Source organism: Salmo salar, chromosome 01 (assembly GCF_965601325.2).
Source record: "Salmo salar chromosome 01, fSalSal1, whole genome shotgun sequence".
NCBI classification, from domain to species: Eukaryota; Metazoa; Chordata; class Actinopteri; order Salmoniformes; family Salmonidae; genus Salmo; species Salmo salar.
In genome coordinates, this window is record NC_138291.1 from 45,244,246 (window position 1) to 45,254,364 (window position 10,119).

Genomic DNA, 10,119 nt, shown 5'->3' on the forward strand with positions numbered 1-10,119 from the left:
AAATGACTAATATTTACATCACAACTTCTGCTACCAGACTCTTATTATGATTGAACACTTGCCCCCCAAAACATGTGTAAATATTGGACGACAACTTAGAAAAAAGGGTTCCAAAAGGGTTCTTCGGCTCTCCCCATAGATCTTTTTTTGGTTCCAGGTAAAACCCTTTTGGATTACAGGTTGAAGTCCTTTGGGTTCAATGTATAACCCTCTGTGTAAAGGAAACTTCACATGGAACTCAAAAGGGTTCTACCTGAAACCAAAAAGGGTTATTCAAAGGGTTCTCCGAAGGGGACAGTCAAAGAACCCTTTTATGTTCTAGATAGCACCTTTTGTTCTAAGAGTGTATAATTTGTGCTTTCCAGTATAATACTTACGCTAAAATGTTTATTCTATTCTACTGAACCATTTACTTTATGTTCTTATTCTTATGTGTGGTGGAAATTCTACCTTTAACTAATAACGAGGAGAGGCAAAATCTATAATCAATCAAGGTATTACTTTTATTAAAAACGTATTATAATAAGGAGGCTGGTCGCCCCATCCCCGCAGGTGAGATGGAGTGAAAGCCCAAAAACAGACGAGTACAGGAGCATTATATTGTCAAGCTACCCCACGCAAGAATCTGCAAAACATGTGACCCTATGTATACGTATGAGTCTGTCGCCAGTGAGTGAGGACAACAGGGGCCAGAATGACAGGAACCAGGCATACTTCCTCTAACCGTAGCGCCACAGTTCCCCCCCAAGTTTAACAGGGTTTAACAGAAGATTTCCCCTCAAATATGTTTGATTATCTTTTATTGCTGTTGCATTGTCAAGAAGGAACCTGCAAGTAAGCATTTCGTTGGACGGTGAACACCATGTGTATCCCATACATAAGACTAATAAAACTTGAAACTTGATAGTTCACAAGAGGTCTGGAAGTTGTGGAGAGTGGGTAGGGGGTGTTGTGTTTGTATAATACTATTGTGCTGTGTTTCAGATATTGTTAAATGAAAAACATTGGACACAAAACAACATCAACCACCTTAAATGTCAGGTAATATCAGGTCCCCACTGTCCATGTAATCTTATTCATTATGATTATGAGGATTAAAACTGGTCCTAGATCAGAGAAACTTTTTGAATATGTGGCAGAAAGAAGGGAACTTTGTGGAATCGAACTCAGTCCAGCACAGGACTGGGTCACTTTCAGTTTCATTTCCTGTACACTCTGCGGACTTCATGGTTAGTCCTGCCTCCTTATCACACAACACACTCATAAACACTGTGAGATGGATAAAACAGCTGTCATACAGGTCTCTTAGACGTGAGGAGAGGAAGGAGAGCAGCACCACAACACCAGCAAACCGTAAGTTACTGTAAATATAACATATTTTATGTGTTTGTTTGTGTGATCTTGTTTGTCTATATCAGGTGTGTATACTTATTTAAGAGTCACTAAACAGTGTGTTTTTCTGTTGCTCATTAGAAAAACAAGATTTCAGTCTTAGAGGTGTGTTTCCTGACCGATTCTGCGTTTGGTTAATGATGTTTGTCCCTCATGAGACACGGAAGCCTATTCCATGTCTCATACATATGCAAACAAAGTCGGAACTGCAGGTCTGTCTCACTGTCTATGCTATTGGATAGAGGGCAATCGCTGCAGCTGTTCGCCCCATGTTAGTCGGCAAATGGACATTGTCAAATCGAAACCCAACCTTCATTTACCCGTTGGGACGCACAGATGTTCCAAACTCCGTTCTTAGACGAGACTGACTTTATGACCCAAATGATCCTATTTACACTTTGTAGTAAATTTTGACACTAGGATAACTGTTTGAGACTCAAATCGATGCCACATTCTACGGGACTTGTTGCTTTTTAAAGGCCGTTGCTCTTTAACACTAATACAGTCAGTTCTAGTTTTAATGTAAGAAGTCCCCCAAGGAGGAAAAACCATGATTTGCCTGTCCCTGGTATGTGAAAGGTTGAACACTGTGATAATACAATGCTAGTATTAGTTAAGAACAGCTGGCATGTTGTAAGGGTTATGTGTCCATGCCCACAGTGTGGACAGAGCCACTAAACATATTTTTCACACCCATGTAACTTTTTCTACCTTAAAAGCGTTGTAAGAGATTGCCCTCTATTTATTATACAACATGGTTGAATATTTTCTTTAAAGACCCAGGGCAGTTGTTTTTTTAATCTCAATATCAAATCATTTCTGGGTAACAATTAAATAACTTACTGTAAAAGTTTCCATTAAAATGGCCGAAAAGAAACAAAAATTGTTTTTTTTGCCCCCCAAAAATTTCTCAGCCAAGAATTTTGCTAGGACTGTCTGGCAGTTGTCTGAGAGAGGGACCTAAGAGGAGGGGACTCATGGGAGGGATATTTAACCTGAAAACGAACTGTTATTGACAGAGAGTTAGAACTATCTTTGTTATTGGTGAATTAACAATCTAAAACTCCACCCATGCAAAACCAGCTGATTAGAAGGTCCTGGCTAAATTGTATTTTCAACAAGCCACTATTCAGAAATAACACTGAACACATTTTTTCACACGTTTATAGAGTTAGTTTCATCAATATTATACAAAACACAGGTAAAGCAGAATGTTGACTGCACTGGGCCTATAAAGTTCCATGGTATACACTATTCATCTCGAGCGGCTAGATGTTCTTTACCATTCGGCCATCAGATTTGCCACCAATGCTCCTTATAGGACACATCACTGCACTCTATACTCCACCGTAAACTGGTCATCTCTGTATACCCGTCGCAAGACCCACTGGTTGATGCTTATTTATAAAACCCTCTTAGGCCTCACTCCCCCCTATCTGAGATACCTACTGCAGCCCTCATCCTCCACATACAACACCCGTTCTGTCAGTCACATTCTGTTAAAGGTCCCCAAAGCACACACATCCCTGGGTCGCTCCTCTTTTCAGTTCACTGCAGCTAGCGACTGGAATGAGCTGCAACAAAGACACTCTTACTGAGAGTTGTAGCTGTTTTGCGTGATGCATTGTTGTCTCTACCTTCCCTTTGTGCTGTTGTCTGTGCCCAATAATGTTTGTACCATGTTTTGTGCTGCTACCTTGTTGTTGTTATGTTGTGTTGCTACCATGCTATGTTGTCATGTGTTGCTGCCTTGCTATGTTGTTGTCTTAGGTCTCTCTTTATTGTAGTGTTGTGTTGTCTCTCTTGTCCGTGATGTGTGTTTTGTCCTATATTTATATTGTATTTATTTTTTATTTTTAATCCAAGGCCCCCGTCCCAGCAGGAGGCCTTTTGCCTTTTGGTAGGCCGTCATTGTAAATAAGAATTTGTTCTCAACTGACTTGCCTCGTTAAATAAAGGTTAAATAAAAATAAATAAATAAATAAAATATGATGGGTTTTTATTGCACCCAATCACACCTACTAAAGTTCTCTCTCTCTCTCTCAAGGGTACCACCATGGTTCGAGGAACGTTGAACACTATGGCAGATCTAAGACGTTCTGGGTTTGGTCGTCACTTGCCCAGGCATGGACTCAAGCTCCTGTTCTGGTTCGCCAAGAATTACATCAAATTTGATTACATGGGTGAAATGGTTGCAAGATACAACCCCAACGAGGGGGGCTTTGATTTCCATCCCTTCCAGAACAGACCGGAGTGGGACTGCAGCTATGCGACCACACATATATCTGTCATTTCCTGCAATTTTCTGCTCCCAGATAACGTCCACCCATACTATATAGTGGGCAACCTGAATCCAGAAGAATCCAATTGCCTTCCTCAGTATGTCAGAAAAGACTTTACTGGTGACCAAGATGACAGTAACATGGACCGCCTCATCATCAGTCTGCGTCCAGACGGGACTGTGGATAAGGTTTATGTGACCCAGCATGACGACGACGGTCTGAGTTTTGACCCTGACAACACCTACCGTGTCACCAGGGGTCTGCTCAGGGACATCAGTGGCCTAAAGCTGCATAAGTTCCTGAAACAGGCAGGCTATAGCAGCCGCCAGCCAATCATACACATGAATGATTATGAGGACATTCTGAGTTATTTTGAATACTTGAGACTGTAGTGTAGTACAGAGCTCTGTAACCATGATTCCACTATTAATCTGATTCTGAAGTGAAAGGACAGGACGGAAACAGCAGTATAGTTTTTCTTGGCCTTTTTCAATGTGTATTATGTAGGTAACTGATGGTATTTTCATTGTATGCTGTTGTAACCCCCTCCTGTCTTGTTCATTGCTTTGTCATTTAGCTTTTTCATGATGAAATCGATTTTTGAATAAAAAATGATCTATTTAGCATTGCTATGCTATTGGTAATACAATAAATATAAATATTTTTTATACAACATTATTGTATGTGTGTGTGTCTAGCTCATGCAAATCCTATGTTATGAATAGTGCCTCTTGACTCTCACCATAATACCTTTCTGTAAAAAAAATCAGTGCAGTAAAAATGATGTTTTTCCTGTGTTTTGTGTAATTTTGTACAGCTGATTAAACTAACACTGTAAAAAAAATGCAAATGTGATCAGTGTTATTTTCTGATAAATGCTATTTGAAAGTACAATCTACACAGGACTTGGTTTTGCATGGGTGGAGATTCGGCGTGCCTCGTGAAATCCTCAGGCAGTATAAGTTAATAGACCAATAACAAATGGAGTTCCAAACCAGAAGAGGAACAACTTTGTGGAATGAAACAGCCCAGGGTCAGATTAGCCTGGTCCTCAGACCAGGCTGCAAGGGTTACCAGAACTGCTTGAGCTAGTGAACTCAATTGGCTGTAACTCACACACTTGGGCCCATATTCACAAAGCGATTTTGATCCTTTTTTATTTAATGCACGTGTTTACACTGCTTTTGAGGAAAAATGTGTTGAAAGTTTAGGGAGCATTATTTTACTCACCTCTAATGATGAGCGTTTACTCACTTATTTTCTTCACCCATACAAATCACTAATCTCATTCATGTCTCCGGCTGTACTGTAGCTCTGATGCCTTACCTTGTAGTCAACAGGAGTGTTGTGGATATAGAGGTGAGAGCCCAGACCTCCGACTGTCCCACTGCACCCTCTGGCCGCATTCATCCAGCTTGACTCCTCAGTGGTGCTGACCAAACCTCCTCCTCCTCCTGCTTCCCCTCGTCCTCCTCCTCCTCCTCCTGCTTCCCCTCCTCCTCCTCCTCCACATGCTCCTCCTCCCTCCACACGCATCCCAGCTGTTTCAAAAGTCAGGGTTCTCTCTATGGACCTCAGGTAGTTTAGAATGCCTAGGGAGATGCGCTATAAGGGAGAGAGGACGGGTAAGACAGCTCAGGCTCCAGAGGGAATGGCAGGGTAAATAATATGATACAGTAGATAACGGATAGCAGTTCAGCATCCCAAGAGAGACTCACTGGGGAAGAGAGGACAGCTCAGGATTCAGTGGGAGCGACAAGAGTATGGATTGCAGTCCCTAACAGTCTAAAAGTCTACCCTGAACTCCCGTGTGGTCTCGTGTGGCGCTAGCTACGCCAAGGTCATCGTTTCAATTCCAGCAGCAATCACGTACGTCTCTTTGGATGAAGCTCACCTGCAGTTCCCTGATCTTGAGGTGTCGAAGGTAGAGGAGTGACAGGTAGGCTCCCCTGGCTGTGACAGCGTCTGAGGTACCCTCTTCCCCCTCCTGGCCCTCATCCAAACCCAACAGCTGCATGCTGCTCCGGTAGCTATAGCTGGGATGAATGAGAGAGAAGGGATGCCAAATAAGCAAAAGGCATTACCTTTTAATTCAATGAGACCCACATTCAAGTGATCCTATTCTGTCCTTCTTAATAATGTACCTTTCATTTCTTTTCTTGACTGAAGTGGTTCTGCTCTTTCTGTCGCTTTTATTCTGTCCTCCACATCCATTGGATTCCTAACAGGAAAAAATGCTAATTGTGGTTATAATGAACCCAGACACAATCCATTTTACATTTTACATGTCTTTGTAGCACACACAATCACATCTCTGACTAAGTAATACATGCCTGATAAAGATTGGCAGCGCTGTAAATGCTGGTCCAGATCTGCAAGGTGTTGTGTCTGTTGGCGTGTGATGATGTCAGTGATGATGAGGGCTGGATGGCCTGAGGGTCACATACCTGGGAAGCATGCTCCCTCAGGGCCTCAGTCACTACGACAGGATCTGACAGCTGGGGAGGGAGAGAGTGAGGGGGGGAGAGAGAGAGAGAGAGAGAGAGAGAGAGAGAGAGAGAGAGAGAGAGAGAGAGAGAGAGAGAGAGAGAGAGAGAGAGAGGTGTCACTGTGAATATGCAAAATAACACATGATTGAAAGTAATTGTAGTTAGCCCATACTTCAAATACATGATACAAGCTATAGAGATGAATGTTAATAGGTTGTTTATAAAATCCCTCCGTTAAGTGTTAGACTGTTTACCTGGAGGAACTTGCGGTGAGTCCTCAGCAACTCATCATAAGACTGGAGCTCCTTTAGCTTGGTGACAAGTTTCTGTTGCCAGGGATCCCGTTTGGGCTTCACCTGTTTTGTTGGTGTTAGGTCAGAAAATAAACATTAGGGATGGAATTTAAGGATTTTGGCCACTGGTCAGGATGGAATTTAAGGATTTTGGGCACTGGTCAGGATGGAATTTAAGGATTTTGGCCACTGGTCAGCTGGGCTAGTAGGCTGCAATTCTTTTTTTAGCCTAGGTCCAATACAACATTTTACTAGTTTGGCAGGAAATACAACATTTTACTAGTTTGACACATTTTCTTCTAGCCCAGCCTGAAAAGTACTAGCCTCTGGATAGAGGGCTAGCTTAATTTCCATCCCTTATATATCAACATTCCTGACACCTTAGTCATTTAGCAGACGCTCTTATCCAGAGCGACTTACAGTAGTGAATGCATACATTTCATTTCTTTTTTTTTTGTACTGGCCCCCCATGGGAATCAAACCCACAAACCTGGCATTGCACACACCATTCTGGCGTTGCAAACACCATGCTCTACCAACTGAGCCACAGGGAAGACCTTTTCTTCAATAATCTCTGAACTAAATTGTTAGCACTTAAAGTGTTATAAAACCAAGTACTATGCAGGACAAGGATTGACAGGAGAGAGATCACGACAGAGACCGGGACAATCCCTCTCTCTCCAGACCTGAATGTACGGTATCCAGTTAGCATTCTTCCTCAGAGCCATGGTGCTCCTCTTCCTCCCCCACTGTCCCTCTACAGCCTCTGTCCCATCATACTGGAGGAAGGTCTTCATCACTTCCTGCTGTCTGAAGATCACCCTGAACTCTTTTGAGATCTGACCAATAAACAAAGGACCAGATTCAGAGTTGAGATAAATGCGAACAGCTCATAGCTTATTCATCGACGTCAATGAGAAACGTACATGAAATTAAAGTTTAGTGTGCGGATCTACACCAAAAGAGTACACTACGAACCAAATAACTTGAAATGTATGTTTCAACGGTACTACCATGCTGAAGAGCTCCATCTCGTCTGCAGTGTTCCTGATGTTTTGGGTGTCGTAGGGCAAACGGAAGTAGGAGACCAGGCTTTGTAGTTCTGGGAGGAACTCCTCCAGTTTCACAGTGTGCATGGGAACTTGGTTAGCCAGTCTAAACATCCCTACGGAAAGGAACGATCACGATCTTGAGCATGAATGAATCTCTTTTGTACCCACATGTATTGTTATATCCGGTTCAAGTAAGACATTTAAATGTAGAGGTACAATAAGGTAGCAGTCAATGTTAGTGTTACCCTCAAGCCCAGCCAAGACTTGGTCTTTATCTTCTGAAGATGTGTGGACAGATTCAACCAGCACTGGGGAACTTGATGGGGACTTCCTTAATAACTCAGAAGAATCTTTATCCCTCTTCTCAGAGGCTGGGATGTAGTGGATCACCTGTAACCCATCATATAGTGTGAGGTAACAAACTGTCTTATTTCTAAATAAATCTATTACAAGGTATTCATCCACCCATCCCAAAAGTCAACTAAGCTTTGGGGTGCATCTCAGTAGTCTAAAGTGACTTCCTCTCCTTGTCTCTTTTTATTTATCTGCTCTAATCTAAACTAGCCTTTGATTTCAGCTACATGGCGATGAAGGAAAGGAGACGAGTAGAGGAAGCCACTTTAGACCATTGCGATGCAGCCATAGGATGCACCCTGAATGGTACCTTCTTCCCTATATGGAGCACTACTTTTGACCAGAGTCCTATGAGCCTTGGTCAAAAGTAGTGCACTATATAGGGAAAAAGTTTCGATTTGGGACATACTTATAGGGCAACGTTGTGAAAAAGCAATGTGTTAAGTGAAAATTGTACCATAAACCTCATTGTAATCTGGCAACGAGATTTAATTTGAAACTTTTTTCAACAATGTGCATTTCAACAAAGAGGCAACTATTTATATATTGCTTAATCTCCTCCTTATAATGCACATTGTTAAAATTATTTCACAGTGCCAGATTACAATGAGGTTTACGGTCAATTTTGCACTTAACACATTACTTTTGCGCTACAAAAACATCGCCCATAGTCTCTCTGATGGCCTTACTGTCAGGAAGTGGTGGATGGTCTTGGAGGCATGTAGGTGACAGACCAGCCAGGTGAGGTAGATGGTCACATCTTCCTGGGTGACCGTGTTGATGGGGTTGCCCCGCCCTGTCAGGACCTTCTCCCTGGACACAGCTAGTCTCCTGGCCCGCTGGACAGCATCCTCATACTCACTGACCAGGTTTGATACCTGGGCCTGGTGGAACAGTATGGTGAAAGAACACACCTGACCTGGGTTCAAATAGTATTTGTTTTCTTTCAAATACTTTAGTGCTTGATTTAGCTTTCCTGGTGGAACACCACAGAAATCAACTGTTCATGTAATAAGGATTTATTGATTGATTGATTCATAATAAACTAAGGTGATTTATTAAATATCAAAGTGCCAGGTTACCTTGTAGAAGGGATACAGCTGCTCAATGATGTGGGAGTGACGACAGAATCTTCTCCATCTCAGCATCAGCAGGTACTTGATCTGGGCCAACTGGTAGCATCGGTCTGCATAAAACTACCATAAATACACTGAGTGTACAAAACAAAACACCTTCCCAATTTTGAGTTGCATCCCCTTTTGCCCTCACAACACCTTCAATTTGTCGGGGCAGCCGCGGGGCCCTAAGCATCACCAATGTGATCCCAATGACATTATAATCAGCACAGTTTACCTGGTGCAGGAGAAGAGGCAGACTCTCAGGTGTGTACTCCAGGCTTAGGCAGCTTCGCAGCTCTCTCTGTAGCACATCAGACAGAGACACCACTGGTAGTGCTTTTGCCACCTGAAGACCTCTCCTCAGGACCTGCTCTCTCTCCATACGAAAGTACGATACATCTTTAGGAACTGGAACTGAGCTATAATACGATGAAAAAATATATAGAATACAATAAAATACAAAAGAACATTTACAAAAAAGACAGCCAGTATCAAAAAGACAAAATCACAATCACTGGCATTTTAACTGGGCAACTTGATTTTGCTCACAGACCTCCCTCATATCCATGTGTCCATCTATACCTGTAAGACTTGGAGGGTGTTTCCAGGGGAGATCCATTCTCCTCTATTTCAGTTCTGAGAGCTGACAGCTGGACAGACAACTCTGCTTCCATCTGCTCTACCTTGGCAGTGGAGGAAACTTTGTACACCACCTTGGACATGATGGGATGTCCTGGATACTATATAAGTAACAAACCCAAAAAGGTCATTTGTGTACCACAGCAAAATCAAGCGGCATAACTCTATTGGTGGTGTTATCCAATCAAAACATCTCTGAGGAGAGATATTGCTGTTTGGGTTTTTTATATAAGAAATGTAGTAGTAGTTAGATTTCTCAATAAGTCTTCCAAAACAGAAAATAAACTTGCCTTAATAAGTGAATCATTGGCTCCTGAAAGCAACTCCAAACTGGTTCCCAAGCTTGTTGTTCAGAGTCACCATGGAGACTATGGGGCCATAAAAGTCTAAACAGACCTATACATACTTTTGAACTCTAGAGGGCACCAGAACTTCAATAACGCCCCTTGATCCAACAGGATTGCTGACCTACGCAAATCTGAATTTTCTGATAGACAATG

At 42.3% G+C, this 10,119-nt stretch overlaps 2 protein-coding genes across 2 annotated transcripts in view; one reads left to right on the plus strand and one right to left on the minus strand.

Annotated features, from left to right (window-relative positions):
* ccdc162 (coiled-coil domain containing 162) overlaps positions 1-9,958 on the minus strand; it is a 27,736-nt gene extending 17,778 nt beyond the window's left edge. Inside the window, exons 1-12 of the mRNA XM_082960000.1 lie at positions 9,563-9,958; positions 9,216-9,399; positions 8,945-9,058; positions 8,552-8,746; positions 7,754-7,898; positions 7,470-7,621; positions 7,143-7,295; positions 6,418-6,519; positions 6,008-6,172; positions 5,819-5,895; positions 5,569-5,710; positions 5,001-5,279 (exon numbers count right to left, since the gene is read on the minus strand). Of these exons, the coding sequence (XP_082816126.1) occupies positions 5,001-5,279; positions 5,569-5,710; positions 5,819-5,895; positions 6,008-6,172; positions 6,418-6,519; positions 7,143-7,295; positions 7,470-7,621; positions 7,754-7,898; positions 8,552-8,746; positions 8,945-9,058; positions 9,216-9,399; positions 9,563-9,702 (1,848 nt within the window). The 5' untranslated portion in view covers positions 9,703-9,958. The remainder of the gene's footprint in view (positions 1-5,000; positions 5,280-5,568; positions 5,711-5,818; positions 5,896-6,007; positions 6,173-6,417; positions 6,520-7,142; positions 7,296-7,469; positions 7,622-7,753; positions 7,899-8,551; positions 8,747-8,944; positions 9,059-9,215; positions 9,400-9,562) is intronic.
* Positions 1,223-4,518, plus strand: LOC100194722 (uncharacterized). Its single transcript, XM_014197070.3, has 2 exons — positions 1,223-1,353; positions 3,440-4,518. Exon 2 carries the CDS (start codon positions 3,449-3,451, stop codon positions 4,064-4,066), a length of 618 nt encoding a protein of 205 aa, XP_014052545.1. The 5' UTR covers positions 1,223-1,353; positions 3,440-3,448; the 3' UTR covers positions 4,067-4,518.
* Positions 9,959-10,119: the final 161 nt, after the last annotated feature.